Source organism: Miniopterus schreibersii, assembly GCF_964146895.1.
Source record: "Miniopterus schreibersii genome assembly, chromosome: 3".
In the NCBI taxonomy this organism is placed as follows: Eukaryota; Metazoa; Chordata; class Mammalia; order Chiroptera; family Miniopteridae; genus Miniopterus; species Miniopterus schreibersii.
Window position 1 is genome coordinate 76,785,216 of NC_138103.1, and position 18,970 is coordinate 76,804,185.

Below are 18,970 nucleotides of genomic sequence, written 5' to 3' on the forward strand. Positions count from 1 at the left end.
AAAAAAAAAAAATAGAGGGACCTTCAAGATGGTAACTGAGAGAGTGACATAGAGAAATGTTTGCTAAGGTGACTGCAGACAAGAATGCCAAATTATATCTATGTTACTGTTCCAGTTTAGAAAAGCTATTTCCTATATGGATAAGAGCAAAGAAAAGTTTAAAGTCTCTTGAGATATATTGGGTTGAGATTTTTCTCCTTTTTCCTTTCTCTGTTATTGTAATAATGTGTGTGCAGTATGTCAGTGCTAGGATGGGGAAGAGTAAGTTGCAAAGCAAAATATTTTGGAACTAAGCTTGTACTGTGGAATGTAGCTTCATGTTAGAGCATGTAGCTGCAGCTTCTGACATGCCAGAGTCCCACCCCTTGTTCCCTAAGTGCTGGACACTCTCATGCCCCATGAAGACGCTGCCCATGTTTGACTGTGTCTGATCCATCCTGAAGTTGAAACATTTTTAGAGCAAGTTCTTTTCAAAGAGTGCTTAAGAACTCTCCCCATAACCTATGGCTTGGCTGTAAACTTCACTGACTCAATAAGTAGAAACCACCCATTCCATTACGTGGGAGATGTAGCCTATGTTGGTGTCCTGCCCAGATTCCACATTTTCTCACTGTGCCCCCCACGTGCTATTCTAGAGGCCATACTCTGAGGCAGGGTGCCCATGGGTGCCCAGAACCCCTTGGAGGCTAGACAGAGGGCGAGCGTTGGGGAGGTGGGAGTGTGGAAGCCCAGGTAGGGATGACCCCTAGGAGTCACTTCCCACAGAGTCTTCTTGGGCTCTGATGCTTGAGACTGTGCCTGGGGTGGCTTCCTCCCTGCCTGTCCTGTTGCCTACCTCCCCCCAGCCTCCCCAAAGGAGCTATAAAAGTGTGATTTTGACTGACTTCACTGAATTAAGAAGAAACCCCATTTTCAGCCCTAATGATTTGTTTGGTGTTCTGAGGTGCAGGGGGGCCGTTGCTCTCTCTCCCTGCTGGATGGAGATCTGGGGTCCCAACAGGTTCCATACCAGCCGCTAATCTCCCTCCCTTTCTTGTCCCAGGCCAGGTACACAGGTCTCATCTTCTTCCACGAAGGCTGGCCACTGTGCATCCATGGGAAGGTGGTGGTGCAGTTGGCATCCCTCCGCGGAGTCAGGCTCAGGCCCGGGGACTTCTACCTGCAGGTCACATCAGTGGGGAAGCAGTCAGCCAGACTGGTCTTAAAATGCCTCTCTCGGCTGGGACGAGGCTCAGAGGAAGTTGCAGTGCCTGAGGCCATGTACGGCTGTGTCTTCACAGGAGAGTTCCTGGACCGGGTGAACAGGGAACGCAACAGTGTCCTCTTGAAAAACTGCTTGCTGACCTCAGGCTCTGCTGTCTACCGCACCCCATGGAGCAACGTCACCGTCCCTGTGTTTGTACCTACCAGCGGAAGAGTCCTGCCCAGCTGCTCCAGCCATCCTGGGCCTGAGCAGCCGCCCAGCACCTCCTCGGAGGCGCCGGCCCCAGCCCCAGCCATGGCCAGCCCCCATCCATGGGGGAGCACCCCTTCCAGCGACACTCCAGTCCTGCCTCCCTGCGGTGGGCATATTGGCAGTGACCAGCCCAGCCACCTTCCTTACCTGAGAAGAGCTGAGTGCGAAAGCGCCGGGACGCTGCCCAGGAGCTCTGATGTCAGCCCGTGGGAGCCCCTTGAGGGCCCTGAACAACCCGGAGGGAGACTGGACCCCGTGGACAAGAAGGATGGCCCCCAGGCCCTCACCTCTCCCGAGGACACAGGCAGCCCGAGCTCCAGAAGGCGGCTGCCTGGGGCCCCTGGCGGCGTGGAGGCCAGACGCTGGTTCCGGAAGTCCTACATGGAGGCCCTTCAGAACCCCATGCCGCTGGGCTCCAGCTCTGAGGAGTCCCTCGCGGAGGAGGCCTGCGGCGCCCAGAGCAAGGGGGCCGAGGCAGCGGCCGGCCGGACCCAGAGTGAAACCCCTGGCTCTCAAGGGGACCCCCAGGGAACCCGGAGTCAAGAAAGCTGTCCAGGAGCCACTGGGAGGACCCTTATCAGGAGGTCTCAGTCCTGGGACAGATCTGTCAGGAGCTTCCGGGGTGACGTCCGGCCGGCCTCCCCCCATTCAGCCAGTGCTGGATCTGGAGGTCTCTTAGGAGGACAAGCTGTGACGACCAGAAACTTGGGCTCCAGCCACCCCTCTGGCTGCACCAAAGAGGAAGGTAAATGTCCCTTCTCCCCTTCTCCCCTCCTCCATTGTCCCCTTTCTCCCTCAACTTCTCCTCTCCTGTCCCACCCTGTCCCGTTTGGTCTGGTCACTTAGTTTAGTAGAAACCTGTCTCCATATCCATATTGACTGTTGAAAATAATGTTCATGTGTGTTTCTTTTCTGTGGCTGCCACACAAAGTACTGCAGATGCGGTGGCATAGGACAACAGAAATTCATCCTTTCACAGTCTGGAGGACAGAAGTCTGACCTCACAGTGCCGCAGGCTCTCAGTGAGGGTCCGTCCAGATTTCTCTCCAGCTGCTGGGGACTCTAGGCATTCCTGGGCTTGTGGCTGCATGCCTGGCTATCCTCTCTGTCTTTCCATGCCTCAAACCTCTCTCCTCTCTCTTATGAGGACGTTTGTCATTGGATTTAGGGCCCACCCAAAACTTTATGTATTCACATCTGCAAACACCCTTTTTCAAATAAGGTCACAATCACAGGTTCTGTGAGTGGAAACATCAGCAAACACCCCAACATTGTGTTAATACTTATTCATGTGGGTAAATCGGTATAATGTTCATTTTTAAGTGACACCAGGCCAGTGACTTTGTGTTCCTTAGTTACACACACTCGAAGGCCCTCAGTAAGTCTCTGAGCATCCATTCCTGGAGACTTTTCTGTAGGCTCTGGAGGGAAACTAATTATCTCGAGTGTGTGCTGTGCATCAAGAAAGATAAGGAAAGAACGGCAACATTTTTCTTAAGTCAAATATTTCAGCTATTTTCCTTTTTTTTTTTTTTTTTGTATAATGTCCTGTGATGAACAAAAACAATGACTTTGGAAAGAAGCAAAAAGTGTGAACGTGCTGTAGGCCTCAGAAAGCAGGTTTAGCACTAGCAGCCCCACAAAATAAATACAGGAGTAGGTGTAAGGGCTCCTATCTGGTTTCCTCACCTGGCCTCTCGCCTGCCCCAGTGGGGGCTCCAATCTTGTTTGCATTGAGGGCTCTTGAAGACCTCGCAGCTCTGGGCGTGCCTGTCTGCTGCACCTGTGCAAGGGCCTCCCCCCCAAAATAGGCTGTGCCCTCCTGCCGAAAATTCTGACAGGATTCAGAAAGCATAGCACACACACTACAGAGTGATTATAATACAATTATTTACTTAGGGTTGACACAGAAAACATTCTATTGACTCTCTGCAATTCAATTAAAATTGAAGCAATAACTTTCTGACCATTGTTTCCACGCCCTAACCTGTCCTTTATTGTCCATTTCCTTTCCCATTCTTATTGGGCAGAAAACACACAATCCCACACTCATACTGGGTGACACCATGAAAATTCATGACTGCAGCAGATCCACAGCTAGGAGACAGAGCTTATGTTTTCACCCCAAGTGTCCATGTAAAACATAATCAAATTTACTCCCCTCAGAGAAGTGCTGGCTGTGCAAATGCTTTCGTGGACATTCAGGCACATTGTCACTGACAGTGTTGTAGCACAGGGTTGCAGACCTTTGACAACAACCAGATGACATGTGACAGTCATAAAGGTGGCAGGTTTAAACAATCCAGTACTTCCAAGTGGAAACTGAGCCAGCCGACTCCCTGGTTGTAGAGTAGCACATCTAGGAAGATCCAAGGTCTCTTCATCAGAAATGTTGTATTCTCAGGTAATCATTTCTCTTGGGCCCAGTGGGCTTTGTCTACGCAGTACCCAAAGATTACATGTGCGGTAACACTGAGGGCTGCCAGGGACACCTGACGTTGGAGGAGTTTACTGCCTGGGAACAGTGCCCCTTCCTTTCTTACTCTACCTCCTCGCCCTCCTCACTGATAAAGCAGAACCCACCTGTGTGGTGTCTAACATCCAGGAAGGAAGGAAGACACTGCGAATAAGTGGAGGCTGCTTCTAGCCATGAGGAGGTGGGCAGTGATACCAAAGGTATGGTCAGAGGGCCAAGACCATTGATTACCCAACCAGTGACCAGTGGATCATTGGTATATGCTTTCCCCTCCATGCCCCACTGTTCCTGGAGTCAAGTCTGTGGTGTGGTCACGGACTCCATGTGTTCATGAACACAGGAAAATGCCTCACTGGAACCCCTTGCTGACACCTAAGTTAAACAAGTGACATTTATCACATTCACTCTTCTGTAGCGATAGGCACAGCTAGCCCCTCCTGTTCCAGCATGCTCCTCTTCTGTTCCAGCTTTCTCCTCTCTTCCAGCTTCCTCCTCCTCTGTTCCCACATGCTCGTCCTCTGTTCTAGCTTTCTCCTGTGTTCCAGCTTCCTCCTCCTCTGTTCCCACATGCTTGTCCTCTGTTCCAACTTCCTCCTCTGTTCCAGCTTCCTCCTCTGTTCCAGCTTCCGCCTCCTCTGTTCTAGCTTCCTCCTCCTCTGTTCCCGCATGCTCGTCCTCTGTTGCAGCTTCCTCCTCTGTTCCAGCTTCCTCCTCCTCTGTTCCCACATACTCCTGCTCTGTTCCAGCTCCCTCCTCCTCTGTTCCAGCTTCTTCCTCTGTTCCAGCTTCCTCCCCCTCTGTTCCAGCTTCCTCCTCTGTTCCCACATGCTCCTCCTCTGTTCCAGCTCCCTCCTCCTCTGTTCCTGCTTGCTTCTCCTCTGTTCCTGCATACTCCTCCTCTCTTCTGGCTTGCTTCAGCTCCTGACTCTTTGCTTTGTCTCCTCTTTAAACATAAAATTAATGTAATTTCAAAACTATAAGTGTAGCATTTCAGAACTTATTTTAAGAATATCGTACTCAGAGCATTCATTGTTTATTCAACCAGTGGTAACTGCACAACTGTTTCTCGTTAGCCGCACGTGGGTACTGCCTTGATTCCTGGCCATTTGAGTGTTATAGCCCGACCTCAGACCTCTCGTCTCACTGCCTCACAGCACAGGCTGAATTCGGGAGAAGCCTACACGAATGACCTGTTCCATTAGGAAGATGTCTAATAAGAAAAGGCTCACGTGAATGTGATGTCTGCCCCCCCCCCCGTCCATGTGATAAAGCTTGGGGTTCACTGCAGAATTGATCTTACCTTTGGCCAGTGATGTGTCCTAGAAAATGTGTGAGCATACATGAAAAAGTTCACCCTCAAGGATACTGTGCAGCTGGAGTCCATCTGCCAGTGGAGCGATAGACAGAATGTGGGACATCAGACAGCAGAACGAGACCCACCACAGGAAGGAATGAGGCTCTGGCACACGCAGCGTCATGGGTGAACCTCAAAAATGATCCTGCTGAGTGCGAGAGACCAGGCAAGAGACCACATCGTGTTTGGTCCATTTACATGAAAGGTCCAAATAGTTAAATTTACAGGCAGAAGGTAGACAGGCAGTGGCCTGGGGCTGGGGTGGGAGAGATTTAATGTAAATGGGAGGGGGGGGGCATCCTTTTTCAAGGAACAAAAATGTTCTAAAACTGATTTATAGTGATGGTTGCACCATTTGGTAAAGTTGCTAAAAACCTCTAAATTGTACACATGTGAAGTGGGTGAATTTTATGATATGTAAAATATATCTCAATAAAGCTTATATATATATGTGTGTGTGTGTGTGTGTGTGTGTGTAAAACAATCCTGTGGACTTCTCAGGTCCAGCTGTAATGAGGAAGCCATGCAGTTAGACGATGTTAGCCCTGGAAGAAATTAAGGATGGGGCTTAGGGACAGGAAAGCGAAGCCCACATTACAGAATAAATGATGACAGCATTCAGTATAAAACGTTTCTCCCCGAGGTCTTCAGGTAGTGAGCACTCCTGGCGGGACTGAACTTTCTCACAGTACATGTTTGTTTATGCCCCACTTCCCAGGAACACACCTTTCCCAGCAGGCGTGGCACACCTACATTTCCACCAGAAATGGAACAAGTTCTCATGGAAACGCACTATTTTCACTCATGATTTTATCCTCACTTTTGTAGCAAACGGAGCAGCTGCCTTCAAACCAGAGCAATACTTTATCTTTGACAAGATCTCTTTCTGTTGTCCAGCTGGTGTCAACACGGATGGCTGCAGCTTCCGACGACACAACCCCAGCAAGTTTCCAGATGTGCTTGCTGAGCTGCTGTGTGCTGAGGGAGAAGGGCAGCCACCCAACCCAGGAGCTGTGCCCAGCCAGGTGCCCAGGCAGGTGCTGGATGTCCACCCAGAGCTGCTGCAGTCTGGGGCCGTCACCCTGCCAGGTGAGCATGGCTGTCTTACTCTGTTTGGGCTGCTATAACAAATGCCACAGACTGGGTTGCTTATAAAAACAGAAATTTATTTCTACAGTTCTGGAGGCTGAAAGTCTAAGATCAAGGTGCCAACATCATCAGGTTCTGGTGCGGGACCTCTTCCTGGTTCATAGTCGGCGCCTTTTCACTGTGTCCTCATGTGGTGGAAGGGGCAAGGGAGCCTTATGGGATCTCTTATAAGAGCACTGATCCCATTCACAAGGGCTCCGCCCTCATCACCTAAGCACCTCCCAAGGCCCCACTTCCTAACACCATCAATCAGGCATTAGGAATTGAACATGTGAATTTGGGGGAACACAAACATTCAGATGGTAACAGTGGCCATCACTCTCCCAGGTGCACATGGCCTGCACTTGCCCAGGTAAGTGCCAGGCTCTCCTCTCTTGGCAGATCTCACATCTAAGCCAATAACAGTTTGCAGACTCTAGCTCACTATTTCTCAGGCTTGAAGCCATGTGTGTCCCCACTGGAGCTGCCCCTTTCACAATGCCCTCTATTTCTGCAGGGACCCGAGACCGCCAAGGGAGAGCAGTAGTGCAGGTCTGCACGAGGGGCCCACTCTGGTCCAGCCAACACATGTCCAGTGCCGAGCTGACCTGCCTGCTGAAATACCTCCATGGCATTCCCAGGTAGGACAGCAGGTTTCCACCTTTCAGATCCCTCTGGGGATAAATCCGTGTGAGCATGTGTCCTCATGAGAGGGTTTTTGTCTCTCGCCTCCGGGACCCTTGTGACATGGGTAGCACACTCTCACCTGCTCCTCAGCTTCCTGCTGTCTGGCTCCTCTCTGTGCCAAGCCCCATCTCCCACCTCTCCCCTTCCCCACCCATCATTCCCCTCTGCTCACCCTGCCTCTCCCCCTGAACCAAGGCTCTGCCACACACTCAACCCCTGAACTCTGCTTTGCTCTGCACTGTTCAGTACTCACTGTTAAGCGTTCTTTATTTACATGTTTTATATTCCACCTTTTTCTAAAACATACTTGAAGTGGCCTTGGATAAAGACATGAACTGATATAAAGATAATATTTAGAAGAAACAGGTGAAGAAATCATTCAAATGGGAAGAACCTGGTACTAGGAAGCAGGAAAGACCAACTCATGCTAGTTGAACTTTATGTTCAGCCAGGCAATGCCATGGGCCAGAAAGAAAGTGTGCAGTTCCTCAAGAGAAACACATCCTCCTGACAGGATTCTCAGAGGACCAGGCCTCCTGGATCCTGCGTAAGGACAACCGTATGGAGCAGGTCTGCCTAGAAAGCAGCCATGTTCGGGGGACCTTCTCTGGGGCTGTGGTTTCAGGTCTCTCCGTGGACCAAGGACAGAGACAGGAAAGCTGGAGTCCAGGGTCATTGAAGTGCATTATTTAGGGCCTCTCGATCTCGTCAGATACAAACACACTTTGGATAGTCCTCACGGCTGCCATCCACAGAGTACCCCTGTGGTGCCAGGTGTAAGCACCCCCCGGAGGAGGATGAGCTCAGTCATGAGGTCACATGGCCCGTCTCCGAATCCTGGCATTGAAATTTTTGGGTGGGCACGTGGTGTACCTCAGCATAAAACGGATGGTGACAGCTGTCTCAGAGGTGTGTCAGAGGGTTAGAAGTAATCTCCCTGAAGTACCTGGACTGAAGTCCAGAGCATCATCTTCCATCACATCATGTCACATCACATCACGGAAGTTACATGGCACACATCATGTGATGTGATCTCATGTGAGAATGTGCCATGTGATACGTGTGAGCTCATGTGGGCACGTTATATGGCACAAGGTCATGTGATGTGAGAACATTATCACATCACATGATGTGAGCTCATGTGGGCACATGTCACGTGGTGCATCATCACATGTGATCTCATGTTCTTTGCAATGTATCAGCTTTCTATTTTAATTTCTTCTGAAACAGTATAGGTAGGGTCAGTGCGGGAACATGCAGGCAGAAAAGGAATTAAAATGTTCTCCCTAACACTCCTTTCACAGGCAGGTTTCCCAGTTGTCTGCAGGGTACTAGTTTCCCTGTCTTTGGGGGAGCCTGGGATTTCAAGTTTGTCCTTCAGCAAAGATTTCAATATATTGAAACTACACTGGAAAAGAATAGTTTCAGCCCTGGCCGGTTTGGCTCAATGGTTAGAGTGTCGACCCACAGACTGAAGGGTCCCGGGTTCGATTCCAGCCAAGGGCACATCCTGCAGTTGCAGGCTCAATCCCCGGCCTGGTCGGGGCACAATTGGGAGGCAGCCAATCGCTGTGTCTCTCTCACATTGATGTTTCTCCCTCTCTCTCCCCCTTCCACTCTCTCTAAAAAGCAATGGAAAAAATATTCTCAGGTGAGGGTTAAAAATATATTTTTTTAAATAAAAATAAAAAAGAATAGTTTCACTCTCACATTAGTTTATACCTTGTAAGACTCAGGTAAACACTGTCAAAGCCTTCAGATAATGACATTTTCTATTAAAGAAGCTTTCTCTAATGGGAGCTGCAGTGGAGAGCTGTGCACTTTTAGAGTACACGGCCTTCTGCATCCTTAGCCTCACATAGCTGGCAAGCGGTGCTGTGTTCTCCATTGTATAATGAAGCATCTGTGAGTCGAGGCTGAGGGTACTTGTGGGGTCAGCAGGACCAGGACTTGAACCTGGAACTCATCCCTCTGCTTTTTCTGCCTTGCCACAGCAAATTCAGACAGCCCAAGCCTCCTCTCCAGAGACAGCATCTTCACCAGCCCACGGTGCTCTGGGAGAAAGCCTCTGTTGGGGACCATTCCTAAATTATTTAAAACAAACTCATTCTGGGGTCTCAGGGTTTGGCTGGTTATTTCCCTACAAACGCTGTAATTTTGTTAGCATCCTGGTCGAGTATTGCACCTTGAGAAGCTGAAATCCACTCACTGTCATGGGATGTAGCACATGCCTTCAGCTCTCTGAATGGGGTACCTGAGATGTCAGCATTATTAGGAAAAGCATCCAGCAGTATCTTGTTGCTGCAGGTGTGTTACAAGGAGCCACATGGTCTGTGGGCGTGCCTTATAAATGCACTACCATCAGACCATTAGATACACAAAAATTTTAGAATTAGGATGTTGGCTGTCATTCATCTGACCTGTGCAATGAAAGAATCCATCCATCCATCCATCTAACACTTACCTGGGAATACAAAAGAAAATAGGACATGGTTCCTGCCCTCAAAGAGACACACGTGGGAACCCAGTTTACTGCAGCCCGCAGCATAAGACAAGTCCACAGTGTGGGGAAGGAGCTGCATTCTCAGCCAGGGGAGGGAACTTCCTGATGTGCTCTGTGTCCTGGAGGAGGGTGAGTACAGACAAGAAGAGAAGAACCCTCTGGGTGGAAGGAAGAGCGCACACAGCCCCAGGGCAGTCGTTCATTTCCTGGTGGCACTGAGAGGCAGGAGAATGAGGATGGGGGCAGTGTGACGGGCGACGCCCGCCTTGGCCAGAGGAGCATGCTGACCTCAGCATGCAGTGGATGGAGGGGCCAGAGTGGTGGCCTGAAGACAGTTCTGAGACTTTGGCAGCTCCCCTTGCCTAGAAATGCTGACAGACATGACTGGTCCATCACATTGAGGCCTGATTGCCTGCTTCCAACTGTAAGCAGCTTGATTCCTCAGGAGGCAGAAGGTTGATGTGTATAAAGTCAAGACTCCTGAGTTCTAGAGACGGGAAGATCTGGGTGAGGATGTCTCATTGAGAGATGGAGAAACTCATCCAGAAGAGATTTAACCTGCAGTGGTTAACACCACCTTTCTTTCTCTTTCCAGGAAGGAGGTGCGGGACCTGGGGCTGGTCATCCTGGTGGATGCACGTAAGAGTCCGGCCATCCCTGCCCTTTCTCAGGCCCTGACAGCTCTGCAGGTAAGTTGGGGTCACTGCTGTCCTCGGTGCCTGAGCATCTCAGGGCTGTGTGGGCTGAGCACAGAGGACTCTTGGAAGGAGTGTCTGGCCCATCCCCCATTCATCAATGCAAACCTTAACAGCAGTGCCAGCAGGATCAGCCTGGGCAGGTGTTGTGGTGTCATGCCCTGTCTCAGCGGGAATGGTAACGACCCCTTCCCTTCATAGCATGTCCATATCAAACATCTGGCTAAATTGGGGTGCAGAGGTATGCACACCACTCTACCAAACAGGGAAGGAGGCATGGAAGGGCAGCCACTACTTGCTGTGAGAGTGAAAGCCCTGGACCTTGGGTGCCCAGGACTTCTGAGAGGCCTCTGGGATGGGCTCAAGGGAGGTTGTCCAGCAGGTTTCCTCCAGGAAGATCCCACTCTGGATTCTGGTTCATGAGTAAAATCCAGAGAGAACTGGGGAGTCCCCGGAATGGGGATAAAGGCACCACTGGAATGTTCCAGGGACCCAGGGCCAGATGGGAGCCTGAGAACATCAGTCTCCCTCAGACGTGTGTACACAGGGCCCCTTGTGTGCCAAGTGCTGTGCAGGGGTCTCGGATGTCGGAGGCATCTGGAAGCTTCTCTAGCTGCCCCAGCTACTCCTGAGCCAAAATCTGTGTCCTGTGTTCCATCTCTGCTAAAGGTGCAGAGATAGAACAAGTCTCTGTTCTCACCCAGGTTCTTAAGTTTAGGAACACCAAATGGAAATTCTTCCCAGAAAAGACTCAGGGTCAGAGGCTGGGGCAAGTATAAATGCAAATGTTGGGGCCCAGGAGGCCAGGCTGAGACCTGGGGAGATTATGAAAACCTCCAGGCAGGAGACAAGAGGCCTGGAGCTAAGGCCAGGCAGTAGGGTGGATGGGTTAGCAGGAGCAGCGACCCTGGTTTGGAGACCTGGGCAGTGGTGCTGCTCCTGGCCTGACACAGGAATAAAAGCCAGGGAGCAGATTCTGGGTGTGGAAATAAGGCTATGGACCACTGGCACTGCTGAAACATCTCAGAGCAAACCCCATGGGTGACGTCTGCATTTCAGAGGGGTGTACATGCTCAGTTTTAGCTTTTTGCAAAAAAGATTCACCTTGCATTCCTTTAAAGCCTGAGTTATCTCCTTTGACACAGCAACAGGTTTGATGTGCCAAAATTCAATTTCTGTAAAACATTTCAGAAGCACATAATCTCCTATTTGCTCATAACACCTACTGTCAAACAGCTGTTGGTTTCAAAAGTCGGAGACCAGGATGTCATCCAGTTTTGTGTTCATAGTCTGCTGAAGACTCGGCAGTTCCTTTGAGATTCTGGTCTTCCTTAATTACATGTGATTCTATATAACAGTAAAGCCTGAGAAATTGCCAAGTAAAGTTTTTTAAGAAAATAGGTAGATGAGTGCTTTTCAGAAAGATTTTGAGGGAAGTTCTGTTTAAAGATGTTAAGGGAAGTATTGACAACCCTAAGATTTTCTGAGTCCTTTGATTTTGCTAAAAGATTGTTAATCTGAATTTCCTGGATGGCTGTAATTGAACTGGACAATAAGGCAACATCTGTTACTATCTCAGAAATGCATGTCTCTCAAGTTAGTGGTTGAAGCCGGTATGCCTCAGGTAATAACATCATTGGCACCCATATAAATAGCAACTTGAGAGAAAAACAACTTTGTTTTGCCTCCAAAACCAAGCTTCTCAAAAAACAGTTACTAAAATGAAAACGCAAGCTATAGACTATGAAAAAACGTTTGCAAAACACATATCCGATAAAGGACTTGTACCCAGAATATATAAAGTCTCAAAACTCAATAATAAGAAACAACCCAATAAAAGATGGGCAAAAGATTTGAACATACTTCACCAAAGAGGATATATGAATAGCAAATAAGCACATGAAAATGTATTCAACATCACTAGTCATTGGAGAACTGCAAGTTAAAACCAAAACGAGATAACAGACGTACCACAACAACAAAGCCTGACAAGAGCAAGTACTTGGCATTGCCGGTGGAAATGCAGAGTGGTCCAGCCACTCTGGAAAACAATGGGCTATTTCTTCAGAAGTTGAACATAACTTATCATAGGACCTAGCAATCCCACTGCTAGCTATTTACCCAAGAGAAATGAAAACTTACGTTCACACTGTGTTTATAGTAGCTTTACTTATGATTGCCAAAAGCTAGGAACAATCCAGTGTCCTTCAGCTAGTGAATGGAACAACTGTTGTGACTTCATGCAGTGGAACACTACTCAACAATAAAAAAGGGTGAACTGCTGATATTCACAACATGAGTGAATTTCAAATGTACCCTAGTACATTCCTCCTAAGTGAAGGAAGCCAATACTGTGTGGTTCCATTAATATAACTGGAAAAGGCAAATTTATTGAGACAGAAAACAGATCAGTAGTTGCCAGGGGCTGGGGGGAAGGACTTGACTACAAAGAAGCATGAGGAAAACTTTTGGGATGCTAAACTGTTCTATATCTTCATAGTGGTGGTGATTATATGACTGTAAGTTATGTCAAAACTTAAAGAACTATACACTAGCAAAGGTGAATGTTATTATATATAAATTACAGCCAATAAACCTGATTACATTAAATAATTCATAAGGGCTAATAATTTACATTTAGAGCAAAGGCATTTTATGCATTCTAGGTATTTTGGGGAAATATCAAAGTGGAAGTAGCACCAATCAAAATTGGACAATTCTATTAACTCAATGAAGTTAAAAATTAGAAAGCTAATTAATACTTTTTACTTATTTTAGAACACATCTACCCCCATAATTTATACCATTTTGCTGTTGGTGGATAAAGAATCGGCATTTAGGCCTGACAAGGATGCAACAATTCAGGTAATGGTTTTAGACCCTCAGCGTTGGATATGACTTTGAGTGATGCATAACATTAAATGTTAAGGCACACCCAGATGAGATAAAACATGAAAGAATTTATGTAAGTGTTGGTCTCACCCACAAAGAAGCCTGGCGGCCTCTGTCTGACCCTTCAGTTCTTGCAGGAGCTGTGCAGAGCATAACGTCAGAACACTTTGAAACTCTGATCTTCTCCACCTCAGTTTTCTTTTCCTCTTTTTCTTCTTCTTTCTCTTTTATCGGAAAACTTCTTTATTTTGCTTTCTTTCTTGAAGGATATTTTCACGTGATATAGAATTTTGGCTTCACAGTAGTTTTTCTGTTTGTTTGTTTGTTTGTTTCTTTGTTTTTACAGCACTTTAAAGATGTTGCCCTGTTGTTTTCTGGCCTATTTTCTGATGAAAAATTCATAGTAATTCAAGTAATTGTTCATCTATAGGAAATGTCATTTTCTTCTGGCTACTTTCAAGATTTTCTCTTTCTTTTCAGCAAATTGACTCTAATGTGACTAGGTGTGGTTTTCTTCATATTTATCCTGTTAGGTATGGCCGAAATTTTATGTCTATATCCAAATTTACAAAGATTTCAGTCATTATTTCTTGAAATGCTTTTTCTGCTTAATCAAGGCAATCCTCTCTTTCTAGGATTTCAATTATACATACTGATGTCATCTCATAGATGTCATCTCATACTGATATCATCTCTTCTTCATATCAGATTGTTTCCACTGATCTATCTTCAAGGTCGCTGATTCCATACTCTCATCTCCAGTTAGCTATTAATCCCATCTAGTGAATTTTTTAGTTCAGGTATTGTATTTTTCAGCTATAAAATTTCCAGTGGGTTTTAAAATATATTTTCTGTGTCTCTGCTGAGATTTTGTATCCTCTCATTAATTGCAAGCATTTTTCCTTTGCATCGTTGAGCATAGTTATAGTAGTTGCTTTAAAGTACTTATCCAGTAATTCCAACATCTGTGTCTTCTCTGGGTTGAACTCTGTTGATTATCTTTTCCTTTGAGAATGAGTCCCCTTTTCCTGAGTCTTCATGTGTCAAGTAATTTTGGATGGTATTCCAGACATTGTGGAAAATTCTGTTGTAAAGACTCTGGATTCTGTTATAAACCTCCATACAGTTCTATTTTAGCATGAATTTAACTTGGTTAGACTCAAACTGAAAACCATCCCTGGTTCCTTCATCCAGGTTTCAGGTACTCACAATAAGCCCAGCTTTATTCCCCTCTCAGAGCTTTCAGACTGTTGTCATTGCACTTTGTTCAGAGTTTGTGGTTTTGTGAGAAGGGTCAACTCTGCCATACCAAGTAGCACATCCGCACTTCCTTCCTCACTTTTTCTTTCCTCTTCCTGCCTTTTCCCTTCTCCCCTTATCATCTTGCCCCTGCTTCCTTCCCAGTCTTTTCCTCTTTTTGTCTTTCCTTAATTGGGGTGTTTCCTTCATTTCTCATTGCTACCCTCTCCTTTCATTCCTTCTTACCTTTATTCCTGTGTGCAACCACATGCAATCCGTTAATGCCTCCTGCAAGGCAGCATAGCTGAACCCATCAATAGCAGCTCTCCCAGGAATGACCCATTCCACCAGTGTTTCCCTCTCCTTGGCAGTGTGAGGTGGTGGGCTCCCTGAAGGCCCTGCACAAGTTTGTTGACAGCTCTCAGCTGACTGCAGAACTCGAAGGCTCCTTTCCCTACAGCCACAGTGACTGGATCTGCTTCCGTAGGGTAAGGAGCAGCTCACAGCAGCTGCATGTGCCACAGTCACCAGGGGACTTCTCCTAATGGATGTTTTTACTCAAATCTGAAAGGGCATCACCATCCTTGGCCTCACATCTTTCACAGTTGCCATTTGTAGACTGTTTCTAACAACTGTGCTGCAAGGGCTTAAACCTTGCTGACTGTCTATTTTGAGCCAGAACTCACCTGGGTGGCCAGCTACTCTGGTTAGCAAGGTGTTTAAAATTACTTAAATTAATGTAAGTGTAGACAAGAGTTATCTCGTGACCCTCAGCAACGTTCGGACATGGAAACGTGTATACTTGTGACCAGTCAGCAAGGTGTTTAAGAATGCCAGTGAAATCCAGCCCTGGGTGGGGAGGGAGCTGCTCCCCTGCTTCTGAGACACCCAGAGATTGCTGGGTGACACCATAACAGGCTTACTACCTGAGATCAGTTTAAATGTGGGAACTCACAGCTGCTTACTTCAGTGTCTGACAGAATGTGTCTTTATTGTGTCATCCTCTCAACCACAATAGAAACTGGAGCCCTTTACCATAAACTGCCAGGACGCCGTTGCTCTCTTACAAAATTTAGTCGGCTCCCTGAACACCCACAGGATCCTAAGCACGGCACAGGTGGGTCCTGGGTATTTTATTTTATTTGACAGGTGGAAACATAGAAGTTTAGCCAAAACTTGAAAATTAATATTTGGTTTCACCATCATCCATAACAGAGATTCTCAGACCTTTTGGATTTGTAGATCCTTTTCAGTTAGCAAATGACTTCCAAAGGACCACTTCCTCCCCGCTTGTGACCAAAAAGAAAAAATCCCACCCTGCCTAAAAGAGAAACAACACCCCTACATTTGATGCTATGCCAGCAAGTGAGTGCTGTTGGGAGCAAGCACTTCAAACACAATACAGAGAAGGGCTGGCTGGAGGGACCTGTGATAACCTGGAGACGCCTCATGGGTGCCCAGGGTGTGCTAGCCCCAGACACCAGGTTTTACTGCTGAGTTTCAGCTTCCCTGTGCCCCTGCCCGGGAAGCTCAATCTCAGACTTCCCTCCCCTGGGTGAGGCATCTGCAATCTGCTCCCACCCTCCTGCTAGGACCAGGTGGTGGATGTGGCCATCCCTCCATGCTTCAGCTTGATTGATGAAAGCCCAGTGCGGTCACACCTAATTCCTACCCAGCATTAGACCTGGGAGGACCTGCCTGGAGGAGGGGGTTCTATGCACATTCCTCCCAACCCCGCAGGAGGTCACAGAGTTAATCAGTGAGCACAAGGCCATAATGAAGCGAGTCCTGGAAGACCCACTGCTGGTCTCCCTGCGCCTGGAAGGTGGCACTGTGCTGGCACAGCTAAGGAGGAAAGAGCAAGCGACCAGCGAAGACGGCCGGTGAGTGTCAACGCTGGGGCAGGTTGGGGTGAAGCACAGCATTTAGCCCCACAGGGGAAGCCTTGCTCCGTCATAGGCAGCATCTCCAAGAACGTCTCCCAGCCAGACCTCCATTCCTCTGACAGACATACTTGACTGGACCAGAGATTTTCTCATTCAAGGACTCCAAGGAAAACTAGCTGATTCCTTGGAGTGCTCAAGTGGAAGACAAAACTCATCATAGTGGGATTCAGCAGTCAGAGGGCCTGACGGCCCGCTTCCTCTGTCCTGGGGTTCTGCATCCACCCACCCACATTTCAGTCCCACCTCTGAGGTGCTTGCATACATGTGGCCAGCAGGTGTCACCACTTATGGGCCCCGTTCAAGTTCCTGCTCTGGCCATGGGCCCCATCTGGGGCTTCCATTTCTGTCAGACGTGAAGGACATACGAAGAGTGCAGTTGTGTTTTTTAAGTAGGTTGTCACCAACAGCATATTTCTAAGGGGACGGCCTGTGAGCAAACCAGTGATCAAGACACAACACCAGACCAGCTGCCTTCTCTTCCAGAGACAGCATTGAGGCTGCCTCCCGGCTGTACAACCAAGTGGATGAAGCGGTCCATAGGCTGGTCCTCACCTCCAACAGGTGTCTACAGGAGCTGGAGAGTCTCCGGGAACTGAGAACACTCCAGGAGGAAGGTGAACAGGTCAGTGCTCCGGGAGGGGGGTAACCAGGTCAATGCTCCAGGAAGGAGGTGACCAGGTTAATGCTCTAGTCAGAGGAGCCAAATGGGAAAAATATTTTAAAACTTGCCTCTTGAAATAACCAGTGTTAACACTCAGTATGTTATAACCCAGACTTTCCCTCCTAAATGCATGCATATTAATGCTTTTCAAAAGCTTAGTCATGTGCCGCTTAGTGACAAGGATGCATTCTGAGAAATGCATGGTGAGGCAATTTCGTCGTTGTGAGAGTATCACAGAGGCACTTACACAGACCTGGGTGCACAGCCCACTGCACACCTAGCCTGTGTGGTACAGCCTCGTGCTCCTGGGCTACCAGCCTGTACAGCCTGTTACTGTGCAAAACAACATGAGATAAAATCATGATTAAAGTATAGTATGGTAAATACCTAAACCAGTAACATAGTTGTTTATTATTATCAAGTATTATGTACTGTACATAACTGTATGTGCTACACTTTTATACTCCTGTCAGCTCAGTGGGTTTGTTTACAACAGCATCAGCACAAACACACGAGGACTGCGTTGTGGTAGGACGTTACCATGGCTAGGACGACACTAGGCAACAGCTCCATTGTAATCTTAGGGGACCACCATCATATATGCAGTCTGTTGGTGACTGAAACGTCATTATGCTGCACTTGACTACATGATTTTAAGTAAAATCATTATTTTATCAACCACTATTTCCATGTAAATAATGTGAAGACAAAGAGCCTGCACAGCTAGGTATGTAGGGCAAGGTGAAGAGTGACTGGAAGTTGTCTCTGGATCCTCAAGTTGTCAGATCACCTTAGGGCAGTCAGGGTGGGAGGATCGCCACTGGCAGGGGGTCCCCAGGGTGGCCAGCAGGCATGGCGAGGTGTGGATACTGTATTTTCCCCTCCCTGGTCTCCCCACAACCAACCGCAGCTCCAGCCATTGGCCAGTGGGGGGAAGGGTCAGGGTCAGGAGACCATCAGCACATCCAGGGCAAGCAGGTACAGCTGGAGGCGAGGCAGCTTGCCAGGTGCCTTGGTGGTGGCAGCCCAGTGCGTGGCTGACTTGGGACACCCCAAGCTGAAGGGGCTGCCCTGCCTGGGGTCACCTCTGGCCTGTGGGACGTCCTGTGGAGTCTCCTCTTCCTCCTTTTCCTCCATCCTCTGGGGTATCCTCTCTGTCCTGTGGGGACTGCTATTTCCCATATGCCAAATTTTCTTCTTTCTTCTTGTTTCTGTTGTTTTGAGCAGAATACCCACCAGAACTTTCCAGAGAAAGGCATGGTGGGATGCAGATTTCTGAGATCTTGCATATATGACAATGTTTTTTCCCGCCTTCACATTTCATGGTAGCTTTAATTTCCTTCCCGAATTTTGGAGGCACCATTTCATGTCTTTTAGCTTCATGCATTGCAGTGGAGGAGTCCTTCTCTATTCTGCTCTTGACCTTGGCCTGGGCCCTGTTTTATCTCATTGGATGCCTGTTTACCTCTGGTCTCAGGGCACTTTGGCCCCAGTGACTGCTGGGCTGGAGGTTCCTCCTTTGGCCAGTGTGTGTCTCTGCTCTGGGATCTACTGTTGTCTTTGATAAGCTTTCCGGTTTTCTAGAATTCCACACTTCCAGCTGGTTCACTAATTTTTTTTCCTGTTTTGTTTTCCATATCATTGACTTTTTTGTTCTATTTTCAGTGTAGATTTTCTCAACTTTACCTTCTAACCTCATGTGAGTGTTTTTGCCTCTGCTATAACATTTTTTAAAAAAATATATCTCTTTATTGATTTCAGAGAGCGGAAAGGAGAGAGAGATAGAAACATTAATGATTAGAGAGTCATTGATTGGCTGCCTCCTGCACGCCCCTCACCGAGGATCGAGCCCGCAACCTGGGCATGTGCCCTGACCGGGAATCAAACCGCAATTTTCTGGATTGTAGGTTGATGCCCAACCGCTGAGCCACGC

At 47.9% G+C, this 18,970-nt stretch overlaps 1 protein-coding gene across 7 annotated transcripts in view; it reads left to right on the forward strand.

Moving 5' to 3' along the window:
- Positions 1–18,970, forward strand: part of PLEKHG4B (pleckstrin homology and RhoGEF domain containing G4B) — a 75,892-nt gene that overhangs the window by 37,825 nt on the left and 19,097 nt on the right. For 6 of the 7 annotated variants that reach the window (XM_081131958.1, XM_081131962.1, XM_081131963.1 and 3 more), the window contains exons 3-11: positions 1,043–2,201; positions 6,184–6,375; positions 6,932–7,055; positions 10,200–10,293; positions 13,078–13,164; positions 14,802–14,918; positions 15,449–15,547; positions 16,171–16,313; positions 16,860–16,998. In XM_081131958.1, coding sequence (XP_080988084.1) covers positions 1,043–2,201; positions 6,184–6,375; positions 6,932–7,055; positions 10,200–10,293; positions 13,078–13,164; positions 14,802–14,918; positions 15,449–15,547; positions 16,171–16,313; positions 16,860–16,998 — 2,154 coding nt within the window. The remainder of the gene's footprint in view (positions 1–1,042; positions 2,202–6,183; positions 6,376–6,931; positions 7,056–10,199; positions 10,294–13,077; positions 13,165–14,801; positions 14,919–15,448; positions 15,548–16,170; positions 16,314–16,859; positions 16,999–18,970) is intronic. The other variant, XM_081131964.1, reaches the window with a different exon arrangement.